The sequence below is a fragment of the Chanodichthys erythropterus genome, chromosome 8 (assembly GCF_024489055.1).
Source record: "Chanodichthys erythropterus isolate Z2021 chromosome 8, ASM2448905v1, whole genome shotgun sequence".
Lineage (NCBI taxonomy): Eukaryota > Metazoa > Chordata > Actinopteri > Cypriniformes > Xenocyprididae > Chanodichthys > Chanodichthys erythropterus.
The window spans coordinates 44628511-44643973 of NC_090228.1; the positions used below are offsets into that span (position 1 = coordinate 44628511).

Genomic DNA, 15463 nt, shown 5'->3' on the forward strand with positions numbered 1-15463 from the left:
TTTTCTCTTTAAGCTAATTTGCTACACTGCTTTATTGCTGCAAAAGTCCTCAAATATTTATGGAAGCTTGTTTTTAAAAGATAATAGTTTTATAAGATAATAAAAAGATAATATGAGTTTATATCTCACAATTCTGACATTTTTCCCTCACAATTGCAAGTTTACATCTTGCAATTCAGATTTTTTTTCTTGCTAATAATTGTGAGTTTATATCTTGCTATTTCTATTGTTTATATCTCTCCCAGTTGCTCAAAACTTAAAGTAACCATGGAGGATGTTTTGTTTTATACATTTTTGCAATATTACTTGAAACTGTCTTTACTAACTGATAAAAGACTATTTATTAGGTGCACTGAAAATAATAATATTAATATACATCATCTGTGCACGAGGTAGGGCCTTAAAAACATCAGCCAATCATTTACGCGATCATCGGTGAGTCCGACATAATGAATCCAAAAAACACGTCACAGCGAATGCCGGTGGTAAACACTCGTGTTCCAATACTCGTGCACGAGTTTTGGAGGCGTTCCTTTGAAATGAGCTGTGAAGGAGGGGGGTTGTTCTTACGCATGCGCTCATTTCAAAAACTCAGTAACAGTCTTTGACGACAGTCGATGAAAAGATCCTCTCTATCACCTTTAATAACTCAAAATTTAAGTCAACAGGACTGTAAACAATTGGACAACCTGAACTGCTTATTTTTCAGAAATGTGGTTTTATACCACTAAATTATCAAATCAAATAGAAGTAGCACATTAAAGTTACAACTAAATTATGTACCTCTTTTTGTGTGTATGTACAGGTCTGTTACCAGGAATATTTTTGCTCATGTGGCCGAAAACTCCACTCAATAGAGAAAATTTGCACAGCAAGGAAATAATTCATGGAATCATTGCTTGTAACACAGAGTTTTAATTAAATGTCATTTAAAAACAATTACAGAACCTGTTTCTAAATTGATTACACAAAGTATGAATGTATATGAATGTGTATTGTTATCATATCATATTGTCATATACCACACACACATATATTTATTTCCCCTGAACACCCAACCCTCCCAAAAAAAAAAAGGCCTAAATGTAAAACAACCGATACCTGATTGACAAAATCAGAAGTAAGCATAGAACTTACATGTGCAATTTGTCTTAACATTACAGAGGAGATTCCTTAGTCTCCACTTTGATATCAGTGTAAGTGACGCCTCTGTATGTGCCCTTGGTTTCGTACTGTAACACACTGCCATTCTTGCAGGTGATCTTCACTGTGCCAGTGTAAGGCATGTCAAAAGAGGCTCTTCCAATGGTGACATTAACATCCACCTTCTTCCCTGGTGGCACATCGACATCAGTAGACAGAGTTTCGGTTCTCTCGTCTGAATACTCCTGACTGTAAGTACTTTCAAGTCCAACGCTGATACTGTATCCTGCTGTAACTTCTGCAATCTCTGGAATGCCAGCCTTCACTTCCATACTAAATGTTGCTGTCAAACTTGCACTCACAGACCATGAAGATTTGTTGGTTATTTTCTTGGAGCTTTCAACTTTTTGTTTTTGAGTGACTGAGGAGTTGTTCCTGAAAGTGAGGGATTTGATTTCTTCTACTGTCACCTTTGGTATCAGTTGGTTGATAGTGGGATAGTTGACATCGGTGAGAACTGTTGATTGAACTGCATTGAGAAACATGAATCCCATGCAGTCGATGTCGGCACCACCTCTTCCTACAACTCCCAAACAAAATCCAGAGCCGACATCCATGGGATATTCTGTTTTTAAACCCCAGCTTGTCATCTTTGCAAAGAATTCTCTCCCAAGACTGGTTTTGAATTTGATAGCTCCAAGACGTGTTCCTGCTCCGTTCCCCCACAAGGACAGTGAGGTGAAACACTCACCAGGCTGGAACTTGTACTCTTGATGATCTCCAGCTGGTTCTCCAAAAGTTTGAACTCTCCCATCTGAAAGCCAAACCCTGACAGCCTTCACCTGCCATCCTCCAACCCAAACCCCGATCTTCTCTAAACTGGCACCGTTGTTCTCACCAGTAAATGAAAATGGACCACCTCCTTGTCCACCAATTAGCTCTAGAGTTGTTGGGTAGGACATCTTTGAATGAAATTGATCTGAAAATAATAAACACATCAGAATTAGCATCAGTTCTATACTTCCCACCCCAGATTCTGAAGACACAACAACTGTACATGTTGGATTGCTTTTTTTAACTGACCCATCCATTTCGGGTCTTCAGGTCTCTAATAATAATCTGATGAATTGAATCAGGTGTGTCTAGATACGCAATCATGCAAAATGTGCAGTTTCCACTGTCAGGCCGAACGGTTCAAAAAATGGCAAGTAGTGGTTTTGGTTATATTTCCACTCAAGCCTGTTTAGGTACGACACGATTAAAAACAGTTCTCAGGCCTGAATGCTCAGCACCGTTGGCTAACCATGCATGTAGTAATATGGCCACTCAGGATTATTCACTTGTCTGTTGCCTGGTTATCAGTTTTCTGTAGCTGGCCAAGTGTGCTATTTGAGTGAAATAAGTTCATTAAGAAATTAATAATAGAATAGAAATATTTGATCATCCTCTATAGCGCTGATGTTACAGATGTAAACTCTTCTTATAAAGGCAACAGACACATTTGTATAACATTCAAAAGAGCACTGTTATCATACCCACAGTAGAAATTAAAACCATATCCATACTGGCATGGGGCCAATGGTGGAAAAGTAGGTATTGTTATGTAGTCCTGTGGTAGTTGTATGTAACCCAATCTCCTGGCACTGCGTATCTACAGCACAATCTCATGCTTTCATTTGGTGTGCTCTTAACATGCAGAAATTACTTTTTAAGTGCATCTGATACACAATATTCTGTTACATTTCTTTTCTTTTTTTCGTTTTCTTTAAATCAATAGCAAGTGGAATTATTTGGCTATTCTTATTTTTATGGGAAAACTATACTAAGAAATATATATTTTGTACTCTAAAAATGCTATCAAATGAAAGTTACATGTCTAACCAAGTTGTGTTCCAAATTTGAAGTTGATATCACAAAAATTTAATTTCCTATGAGATTTTGTTTAGGTGCGAGATGGTCCTCACTGCAGAACACAAGATCCAGGGGATGGGGTTGGATCTAGATTCAACCACTCCCACTTTACATATCCCCAAACTTAGTCATCTCCGCCCCTCTGGCTCAAACCTACCCATCTCCACCCCCTGGTTCTAGATCCAACTCCTCCCACTTTACATACACCTTAACCTACCTGACTCCACCCCCTGGATCTCGAGTGTTCTACAGTGAGGGGCTACTGGAAAACTATGGCAAATATGGAACCATGAGACTCAGACCTTTATAATAATATTGAACCACTGTACTCACATGAACTGATTTAAATATGTTTTTAGTAGATTAATAATTCTTGAGAGAGGAAATGTCATTGCTGGCTATGCAGGCCTCACTGAGCTATCAGATTTCAACAAAAATATCTTAATATGTGATCCGAAGATTAAAGCTGCAGTCCGCAACTTTTTTTGTGTTAAAAATTTACAAAAATTATATAATGAGAATGTACAACATGAATCCATTTTCCAAACCGTGTTTTTGTCTTATCCTGAATCATTATGGTATACTTATAATAAGTGTTTATATTCTGACTATTTCAGATCGGACTGGTAGAACCCATCGCAGAGTATCAGAGTAACTGCGTGACTCACCATAGACATACAAGGAGAAAAGTAGCTCCGGCTAGAATGTTCCTCTGCAAGACGCATTCAGTTCTGTTTATTAACTACTAGAGGGCCAAAAAACTTTAAAGAAAATCTTACAGGTGTGGAACGGCATGAGGGTGAGTAATAAATGATGTTATTTTCATTTTTGGGTAAACTAACCCTTTGATAGACTATTTCAAAAGCTGGTCTCCATGTTGTGAGTGATCTTAAAAAACTGCGTTTGATGATGCACAAGGAAATTTGTCTGTTCCTTCCAAGTGTGTCAGTCTGCAGCCCGCAGAACTACAAACTACGCTCCAACAAATTATGCCCCCTACATCAAGTTACGACCCCAATATTTGCATATGCCAGCATGTTCCCAACATTATGAAAGGCATTACTAGGGCTGGGCGATATGGCTGAAAACTGTATCACGATATCAGTGTTTCATATCGGTCAATATCGAAAATTATTGATATTTTTTATGACCCATTTAAAATAAGGACCAGGAGAAAAATATATTACTTTTAAACATTTTTATTTTAAACTTAACCTTCCTCTGATCATAATCCCCTCAGTTATTAAGACAGAAATGTCAACAACCATGGAAAACTCAAATAATTAAAATGTAAACATAAGTCTAAAGTAGGGTGACCGCCCGTCCTGCATTTTGCGGGACAGTCCTGAAATTAGAAGCAAGACTTCAGTAGTGTCCCGCATTTCATTTATGTCTGTAATTCAGGGATTTTTCATCCCTGAAATTACAATACCACAGTAAAAAATATAATAAAAACTGTGAGCATTTTAAAATCTATGTGTCATATTCTAGCTGTGAAAATAACCAACCAACGCAATCAGCACCAGCTGTTAAATGTGGTTAAAGTTACCATCGTTTATTACTGTATTCACGGAGACAAGATCCGTCGCTATTTTCATTTTTAAACACTTGCAGTCTGTATAATGCATAAACACAACTTCATTCTTTATAAATCTCTCCAACAGTGTAGCATTAGCCGTTAGCCACGGAGCACTATCAAACTCATTCAGAATCAATGTAAACATCCAAATAAATACAATACTTACGCGATTAGTCATGTTGCATGACTAACACTTTGTAAAGATCCATTTTGAGGGTTTTATTAACTGTGTGAACTTTGTTTATGCAATGATAGAGTCGAGAACTCTGGGGGGGCAGAGAGCACGAGCAATTAAAGGGGCAGCAGCCCTGAATTGGCGCATTTCTAATTATGCCCCAAAATAGGCCGTTAAAAATTAATTAAAAAAAAATCTATGGGGTATTTTGAGCTGAACCTTCACAGACACATTCAGGGGACACCTTAGACTTATATTACATCTTGTAAAAAAACGTTCGATGGCACCTTTAATTTGACCGCATTATTTATTTTTTGTATGTTATTTCATACTTCATAAGATTTGAAAGGAATATAAGTTAAATCTGTGAGTAAGGAAAGGACATATTTATTTTATGAATGAAATATTGTAATTATTTATTCAGACTAATTTATGATGATGTGTATTGATGTATATAATGTTATAGTGCTATACTGTTTTCATATTAACATTGTTATGTGATTTCTTTTTGTTGTGGACCCCAGGAAGACTATCTTGTTCACTTTGGTGACAGCTAATGGGAATCCTTTTTACAATAAACAATAAGTTATACTTACAAACATTTCAAACATAAACTGACAAAAATAAAATAATTTCAAAAGATTGTTTTAGTCGATGATAAAAATGCACTGATAAAAGGCATAACTTAAAGGGGTGTGGTGTGTTGTACTTCGGGATGCAGACAGACCCTTCTCAATCCTTGACATGCTGGTGGGGCTAAAGGCACAATAATTAACATGATAATACATTTCTGGCTGACTTTTTCATTTGTTGATATGACATGGTTATATTCAGATAGTAAATTAGAGATAATTATTATATGTATGATGAAACCATCATACTGTACTTAAAAATATGATAGTAATATCATGTAATAAAATATTGTATGTATTTGTTACTACTGCAGACTGAGAGATGTATTAAATAATTATGGGATCTCATTCAATGCTTTCAGAATATTAATTTATAAAATTATTATTATTTTTTTTTAAATTAACATTTCAATGACATTATGTTTACAGAACAAAAATTATTTTAATTATCATAGTAAACCAAACGAGGAATAACCAAATACAACAAACTTAGCTAAAGTGGTTGTTTTGAATAAGTATGAACTTAGATATTATTAAAAACAATGTTCTAATTTCTAGTATTTGTATCAATACTTTATGCCTTTTACCCCATGCTGGTTTTACCCTGTGTGGGGTAAAAGGTCCCCTCATACATTTAGATTTTTAAACAGTCAAACAAACCCCCTTTTCCCCCTGTTATCATACACTTTGGGAGTAGTGAAGAGCACATTTTTCGGTAACACTTTACAATACGGTTCATTAGTTAACATTAGTTAACTACATTAGTTAACATGAACTAATAATGAACTGCACTTATACAGCATTTATTAATCTTTGCTAATGTTAATTTCAACATTTACTAATACATTATTAAAAGCTTGTTAACATTAGTTAATGCACTGTGAACTAACATGAACAAAGAATGAACAACTGTATTCTCATTAACTAACACTAACGAAGATTAGTAAATACAGTAACAAATGTATTGTTCATTGTTAGTTCATGTTAGTTAATCCATTAACTAATGTTTAACTAATGAACCTTATTGTAAAGTGTTACCCATTTTTCTTACGGTGTTCCTTTAGCCCATTTGTACCCTATGCGGTGCCAGAAAATGGGGTTGGATAATCTCATGCCGTTTCAGAAACTGTTAGCTACATCTTAAATCAAGAGCCTGTGAGAGGAAGCGTACTTACATGGATGACTGCAGTCTGAACTTCTTCTCGAGAGCAGCTGGTCTGGTCGAAGCTGGAAAAGTGAGATGTGTTTGGTCAGACTGCTGCTTAAATAGAGCTCCAAAAGGGGACAGGCAGTACCTAAAACACACCCCGAGTCAGTGTAATCAGCTCCCCCCACCTCTCACTCACAATTAAACTTTTTTTAATTAAACTTAAAATCTTTTTTAAAGATGCATGTGGAAGACTGGAGATTTTGCTTGCTGATAAAATTGCACTAAATTAAAAACATGCACAAAATTGTACGCACTGAAAAATGTACAATTAGACCAAAGCAAGAGTCTATCACAAAAAAATACTTCAACATTTGCAAAGTGAAAAAAAAGTGAAAAGTGTCCTAACAATTGACCAAAGAGTAGACGTTTCAATTTGTGCTTTCTTCAGTGCTCATGAAACAAAACAGCAACAACAATCTACTATAGACACAATTAGAAATTAAAAGCTGAAAAAGTAAAAATAAAGGGAAAATAAATGACAAATAACCCCGACTGGATTGAATGGAGAGATGGATCTTGTCCCTTTTTTTGTATTTTTTCCCTTGTCATTAATTTTGTACATTAATTCCTCCCTTTTCCCCTTCCACTCTTTGGTTTGTTTTTAAGGGCACTTTTTGCATTTTTTTTTTCAGACATTATCTTTCTATTCATCAAGAGTCAGTTGTTGTGATGAGTGACCTCCCAGATGTAAATAAAACTTAATTTCAACAAAGAGCAAATTGGAAATCATGTCAAGTCATCTACTGCCACTGTATTGAATTCACCCAACCAGATGTTGCAAGTTTATCTCAAGAGAATTCATATTTTGTACAAGTGTATATACAGTATGTACTAGAAAACCATCATGTCACTAGAGACATTCCACCAGCAGGATTGAGTAGCTAGCTTGCTGGGAAATCCAGCCAGTGTTTTCCAGAAATTATACCACACTGATCTGTGCTCAAGTGAAAATGCAACTGGAACCATTTGTCCTGATGGTGGAAAAGTGTTTATTTTGTGTTTTAATACAAATACTGTAAAAAGGATACAGAAGCTTTTGATGTATTTGTTTTTAAAAGTCAATAATGGTAGCACTTTCATAAGAACATGGTTCCATATGTAGCACAATTGCAAACTGTTCCAAGCAAAAAAATTAACTTGCTGTTGGTCACATATTCTAATCCTGACTTCGGAGCAGTGTAATTGAAAAACCTACAAAGTTTCTGAGTTGATTTATCTGAGCTTCAATCCTGTCTATACAAGTGTGTTCAAACCTGCTTCCGGAGGGCCAGTGTGCTACAGATTTTTTCTACTTTTCTAGTGATCCTAAATATCTTGTTTGGCTGGTTCAGGTGTGGCCCTCAAGATTATGTTAGTGATTGATGGTTAGGAGAGCAGAGGTCAGCCTCACCTATCTGTTAACTACTTAGCAAAACTATTCTACTTACTACTTTTGCATAGTTTTGCATTGATATTTGCATTCAGACTTAACCTTTCATCAGAATGTTTAATTTAGAAAAAATGTTCTTGAATACTTTTTATTCTTTTGATAAAAATTAATGGTTAGTTTCATGTCCTAATGACAATTGCAAATACATGTCCAGGTTAGAATATTGGGTAACACTTTAGAATAATGGTCCGTTGTTAACAGGTAACTATGTAGGAAGTAATAGGTAGTACTACATTAACACTGAACCTAATACTATTAACTAATATGGAAGCAAGATTAACTAAGCAGTAAGTAATAGCAAATTTAGCACAAAGATAGTTTCTTATTAGGTATTCGATAATTACTAAATAAATACATTCTCATTGAGAACGACTTGTTAACTATGCCCAATTAATAAAGAATAACCAATTAATTACTAATCATAAAAGTAACACACCCTGTAAAGTGAACAATTGTCTTTTTTTACTCTTAACATAGTCATAACATTTCAGAAGCTTGCGCCTCAAATGGCTTCATTGTGGAAACTAATTATTAATGTTATTTCCCCCCAAATATGTTAGCTACAGGTTAGTTTGTACATGTTGTTTATTTAAAACTTAAACATAGCATAATACAAAAAAAAAACAAAATTTGATTAAAATTTTAAATTAGGAAGTGATGCTGACATGCTCATGCTTGGATCAGTTTACTATTATGAGCTCTGTTCAGTGTCAGTTAAATATGTCTCCAAAAGACCTACCTTTAAGTAACAGTAGGCTGGGGAGGACTTCTCTTCAGGATATGAATATAAACATTGATGATGTTCTCGTCACAAACAATTTGCATCCTTAATGAAGACATTGGCTGCATTTGTGTTGCATTAAGCACAAAACCTCATCTTCCAGATTACAATGTTTCTTAGAATATCATTAGTGGCTCACAGAAAGGTATGGCTGTACGGTATGTTTCAGATATAAAATTAAATTTAAACTTATATTACTTGTGAAATCCATGTCAACACCTCACTAATTACTCAAGCGTTACCTTGTCATCCCGCAGGAACTCCTAGAGATCTGGACCATTATTTTAAAGTGAAAAACATGTTAACTCCTCACTAATTACTCAAGCGTTACCTTGTCATCCCGCAGGAACTACTAGTGATCTGGACCATTTTAAAGTGAAAAACAAGTTAACCCTTTACTAACGTGTCACCCCACAGAAACTGTGCAACATAAAACAACTGCAGTGATTGAGTCTAACATGTTTTTAATTACAAGCACTGAAACATTTCCATATGATAATCATAAAAGAAAATTACGCATTATGCGAATAATGCACAACTAGGTGTGCCAGGATAAAGCACTGTGCAAAATATGTCTGAACATTCTAAATTAAATTAAATTTGGCACAATGATGAAACTAGCCACAAGCAAAATTCTGTATTTCGGAATGAAACAACATTAACGGATTTAACAAACTGTGATGAGAAACTGATCCGAGAAACTGAGCCAAACATGGTGGCTAAATTTAACAAAAAAAAAAAAAAAAAAAAACTTTCAACACAATTAGATTAAGAGGATAAACTGAGAATGTACATTAGAACATTGGTAACATGTTATTTATTCTTTTGTGGAATGTCTATAAGCTCCCCATTTCTCTTTTTATCCTCAATGGCTGAAAGGCAGCACGTAATTTATTCAACGCTGTGATGTCACAGGCTTCCAACTCAGCAATGGCAGACGTATCGACAATTGTCTTCCTATCCACGCCACACTTCTGGTATGCCTCCGTTTTAGTTGCTCCTTTTGACAGGTTTCGTCTCCTGCTTCTTGAATCTCGCGCCGCCTGAGCTGACTGGAATTCTTCTTGGTTGTCATGACAGTGACGTAGTTTAGGGCAGCTATATTCTGCGTTCATTTACACTGAACCAGAACAGTATCAGAGTCGCCTTTTAACCTCTCGATGATGCTGAATGACTTCTTTAGTTATCAAACAAATTGCTCGAGTGGGTGTAAATACCGATCACTTTCATGTTTTTTTGCACAACCTGCAAAAATCGCTCGATGCTGATTGAGACACACGGTAAACCTGTCTGGAGTTTTCGCATCGCTCTGCAAAGTACGTCACCCTGATCGTTGATCTGATTGGTTGAAGGACTATCCAATTGCATCACTAATGCTCGTTGATCTCTTGTGCAGTAGGAAATACATAGCAAACTCCCCAGACCAATGTTCAGTTTTAAATTGAGCTTGGTCTGGTGATAGCCAGACTACTACGTGGGCTCTTCTCCCACACCTCCTTCCTACGTACTCCCCGACCTTTCTGCCATAGTCATTGCAGGTGTTTCTTATGTAAGAGAATTTTCTTAGTAAGGGTGACCAGCTTCCAGCTACTGTACATCTTTTGACTTGATTTCTCATCGGGCTTCTGCCAATTTGATGGTCAACTCTTTTCCCATTGGCCAAATGAAACATTGTATCAAAACAGTCAACACTCCCCAGAGGCAAGAGGCCTTCACGTGACACCCTTAATAATGGTCTTGTTCATTTCACAGCCACCTGTTGTCTGGTGGAAAATTACCAACAAAATATGCTCAAGTAAATTTGTTTGACCCTTACAGTTACAAAGGCCAAGAGGCCTCAAAACACTTCTAGCTTTTATAGTAAGCAAACAAATTCTACAATTGTTTTCTATAGGATGGATAAAATACTCCATCAGGCCCTGACAGTATTATACTGATCCAACAGTTACCGTTGTTAAATTTTGCCATATTATACCGATCCAGCAGTTACCATTGCAGAATTTTGCCATATTTACAGAATTTTGCCGTATACAGAAGCTTTTGATGTATTTGTTTTTAAAAGTCAATAATGGTAGCACTTTCATAAGAACATGGTTCCATATGTAGCACAATTGCAAACTGTTCCAAGCAAAAAAATTAACTTGCTGTTGGTCACATATTCTAATCCTGACTTCGGAGCAGTGTAATTGAAAAACCTACAAAGTTTCTGAGTTGATTTATCTGAGCTTCAATCCTGTCTATACAAGTGTGTTCAAACCTGCTTCCGGAGGGCCAGTGTGCTACAGATTTTTTCTACTTTTCTAGTGATCCTAAATATCTTGTTTGGCTGGTTCAGATTTGGCCTCAAGATTATGTTAGTGATTGATGGTTAGGAGAGCAGAGGTCAGCCTCACCTATCTGTTAACTACTTAGCAAAACTATTCTACTTACTACTTTTGCATAGTTTTGCATTGATATTTGCATTGACTTAACCTTTCATCAGAATGTTTATATTACAAAAAAGGTTCTTGAATACTTTTTATTTTGTGATAAAATTAATTGTTAGTTTCATGTCCTAATGACAATTGCAAATACATGTCCAGGTTAGAATATTGTACATACAGCTTTCATGAAAAATCCATTTTATTATTATTTAAAAAAAAAAGTCTTGTGAACAAGCCTGCTTTTGCTTCTTCACCATCAGTCCAAACAGTTACTGTTGTTTAATTATGTTGTATTATACTGATCCAGCAGTTACTGTTGCTGAATTGCCATATTATACCAATCCAGCAGTTACTGTTATTGAATTATGTTATATTATACCGATCCAGTAGTTAACGTTGCTGAATTATGCCATATTATACTGATCCAACAGTTAACGTTGCTGAATTATGCCATATTATACTGATCCAACAGTTAACGTTGCTGAATTATGTTGTATTTGTCAGGTTTAGCTGAAATGAAGGACCCAAATGCAGTTAGAAATGCATCAAAAGTTTTATTCAATGATAATGGTATCAGATAGCAAACTTCAAAATTCCACATCCACAATCCAAGAACTCAATAGAAGAGCTAAATAGATCAAATTCAAAGCAAGCGGTAGTCAGAAACCGGTGATGGTCATTAAAGATAATAGCCCAGGCAAATTCTGAGAGATCCACAAATCTAGATATTAATCCAGAGCATAAGTCCTAAAATCCAGATAAACAGACCACTGGCCAAGGAGCATAGGCAGTCCAGACATCAATTGGTATAACAGGGCAGAAAAAGGAAATAGCTGAAAAAAACACAAAACCAATAACTGATGTACCAAAACAAGAAACGCGTGAAAAGCGTAAACAACAAAACACACTGGCAAAGACAAAAAAGAAAACATGAGATTTAAATAAGGAGAAAATAAGAAATAACAAACAGCTCTGAATGCGTACTGCGCTGATTGCAAAATGCTGAGTGCGGTTGGCACGCACAAATGAAAAACAAAACAATCAATCACCAACGTGCACAACCATGCCGATCGCGAAACGTGAACAGCTGATCATGGCCGGCACCTGCAGACAAAAACAAAAGTTCATGCAGGAGAAAGAGACAGATCAAACCTGAGCCCTGACAGTATTATACTGATCCAACAGTTACAGTTGTTAAATTTTGCCATATTATACCGATCCAGCAGTTACCATTGTGTCGCATTATCCAGCAGTTACCATTGCTGAGTTTTGCTGTATTATACCAATCCAGCAGTTACTGTTGCTGAATTGGGTAACACTTTACTTGAAGGGGTGTGCATAAGACTGACATGACACCTTCATAATCATGACATGACACATGTCATGAATATGAAGGAGGTTTTATGAATGTTTATGACAACTGTCATTAAGTGTCATTCACTCAATTATGTCATTTTTAATGCAAAGATGACATCGTTTGAGATGTCCGAGTTATGACAACTTGACATAAACCAACACATCATAACCTGTCAGTGTCTTTGTCATGACAACTTGACATTATTTAGCTTTATGGGTTAACATTGCATTAAACTGTCATGTGGTTGGTTTTGACATTGGCTGTCATGAGGCCATTATAATAGTGTCATAAATATGTATCTTGAGCTCAAGTACAGTAGTACAAATTGAACTTGTCATTAAATTGTCATTAAGTGACAATACTCTGACAAATAATTTTATAACAGCGGCATGACTATTTTTCATTTCATGTTTTTTTTAAGTTTCCTCCAACAGAAGGTCAGATAATAGACAATTTCAAATTTCTTAAAGAAGATGACACTGTTATAAAATAATGGTAACACTTTATTTTAGGGTGTTTTAACTAGTTTCTTATTACTATTAGCATGCATATTGCTAGAATATTGACTATTTATTAATAATTATTAAGCACATATTAATGCCTTATTCTGCATGATCTTATTCTACATTATTAATCCTACCCAATATCTAAACCTAACAATTAACTATAATAAGCAGTAAATTAAGAGTTTATTGAGGGAAAAGTCATAGTTAATCGTTTATATATGTGTTCCCTATACTGAAATGTTACCAAAATAATGTAATGTAATGTTAACCCATAAAGTTTTAAAGTAGTTTTTAAAGTAGTCATAAAGTAGTTTTTTTTTAGTTTGATAATTAATCTGCTATGTCACGTTTATGACAGGTTATGATGTTTTGCTAATGTCAAGTTGTCATGACAAAGACACTCACAGGTTATGATGTGTTGGTTTATGTCAAGTTGTCGTAGCAAAGACATCTCAAACAATGTCATCTTTGCATTAAAAATTACATAATTGAGTGAATGACACTTAATGACAGTTGTCATAAACATGCATAAAACATGACACATTCATGACACGTGTCATGTCAAGATTATGAAGGTGTCATGTCAGTCTTATGCACACCCCTTCAAGTAAAATGTTACCCTGAATTGTCATATTATACCAATCCAGCAGTTACCATTGCTGAATTTTGCCATATTATATCGATCCAGCATTTACCTTTACTGAGTTTTGCTGTATTATACCGATCCAGCAGTTACTGTTGCTGAATTGTCGTATTATACCAATCCAGCAGTTACCATTGCTGAATTTTGCCATATTATATCGATCCAGCATTTACCTTTACTGAGTTTTGCTGTATTATACCGATCCAGCAGTTACTGTTGCTGAATTGTCGTATTATACCAATCCAGCAGTTATCATTGCTGCTGGATTGGTATAATTTTGCTGTATTATACAGAGCAAGCAGTTACCTTTGTTAAATTATATTGTATTATACCGATCCAACAGTTACGTTGCTGAATTTTGCAATATTATACCGATCCAGCAGTTACTTTTGCTGAATTTTGCTTTATTACACCAATCCAGCAGTTACCGTTGCAGAAATTTGCTGTATTATACCAATTTAGCAGTTACTGTTGCTGAATTGTTGTACCCGCCAATATATAATGCGCCATTACTACGAGACAGCTGTGGAGAAGACGCAAAGTAGACGGATTAACCTCTCGGCGTTCCAGCATGTCTACCTTCTGCACGCTGTGTTCGGTGCCTATCGAGGGTCCGGACACCCACGAGTACTGCATTCTGTGCCTGGGACTCGCCCATGCAGAAGCAGCACTCGCCGGGTCGGGCTGCCCGCACTGCGAGGATATCCCAGTGCGGGTGCTGAGGGCTCTGAGGAGCATCGCCCTTGGTGAGTGTCCTAGGCAACGTCCCACTGCCGCTGACAAGCCACTGGTGGGACAGCCGCATAGGGGCGATGACGTGGGAATGAGGTGTGACTCACCACCCGCTCTCCTCTTTACTTCACCGAGGAGAGTCTTCGACCCGCCCCCGGCACGTCGGAGATGGTTTCGTTCGGCGCAGCGAGGGATGACGATTCCGACGAGGCCATGTCCCTAACGGCGTCCGAGAAGGACTAGGCTGACAACCTCCTGGAGTAGCGCTCTGAGCCGGAGGGGCAGGTGGCGTTTCAAGACGAGCTTGTTAGGGTTATTACTAGGGCCGTGAATGATCTCGGTCTTAAATGCGAAGAGCAAACTTCATGGTTCCTTCACTTGGGCCGGCGAGCCGCCTCTCCAAGGAAGCGAGCCCCTTTCTTTCCAGACCTGCACGAGTAGGTCGCTAGTACCTGGGCTGAGCCCTACTCGTCTCGCGCCCACGCCAGCGGCTCGGAAATATTCACAAAGGTTGATGGCGCTGAAGCCCGTGGTTATATGCCCATTCTGCCAGTGGAGGAATCTATCGTGGCGCACTTGATTTCCGGTTCAACGCTGCTCAAAGCTGCTGCCTGCCAGCTGTCTGATCTACGCTCGGAGCTTCGTGGTTTATCCTAAATCCTTCTCTTTATTCCTATTCACATAATATAACTTTCTTATTTTTCACTAGATTACTTACCTATTGCATAGTATTACTAAACGGAACGATTTATTACTAGTAATCCACCAGCGTAATCAGCGTTAGCCATAGCCTGCTAGCTACCGTCTACTTTCTTTTTTCCTCTAAACCAACCTTCCTTGTCGATTGAATGGCGGATTTATCCGATGTATGTTATTCTGATCTGTCCTCGCCAGATCGGGAAGCTGTGGAGACGTTGCTGCCCGGCATTCATCGATCCACCG

At 36.9% G+C, this 15463-nt stretch overlaps 1 protein-coding gene across 1 annotated transcript; it reads right to left on the reverse strand.

The window, feature by feature from the left end:
* Positions 1–1157: 1157 nt before the first annotated feature.
* Positions 1158–6658, reverse strand: LOC137025041 (aerolysin-like protein). The gene is made up of 2 exons (XM_067393060.1): positions 6616–6658; positions 1158–2122 (listed from the first exon to the last, which is right to left on the reverse strand). Exon 2 carries the CDS (start codon positions 2103–2105, stop codon positions 1158–1160), a length of 948 nt encoding a protein of 315 aa, XP_067249161.1. The 5' UTR covers positions 2106–2122; positions 6616–6658.
* Positions 6659–15463: the final 8805 nt, after the last annotated feature.

Coding starts and splice junctions, on each gene's coding strand:
- LOC137025041 (XM_067393060.1), bottom strand. CDS start 2,105: ATGTCCTACCCAACAACTCTAGAGCTAATTGGTGGACAAGGAGGTGGT.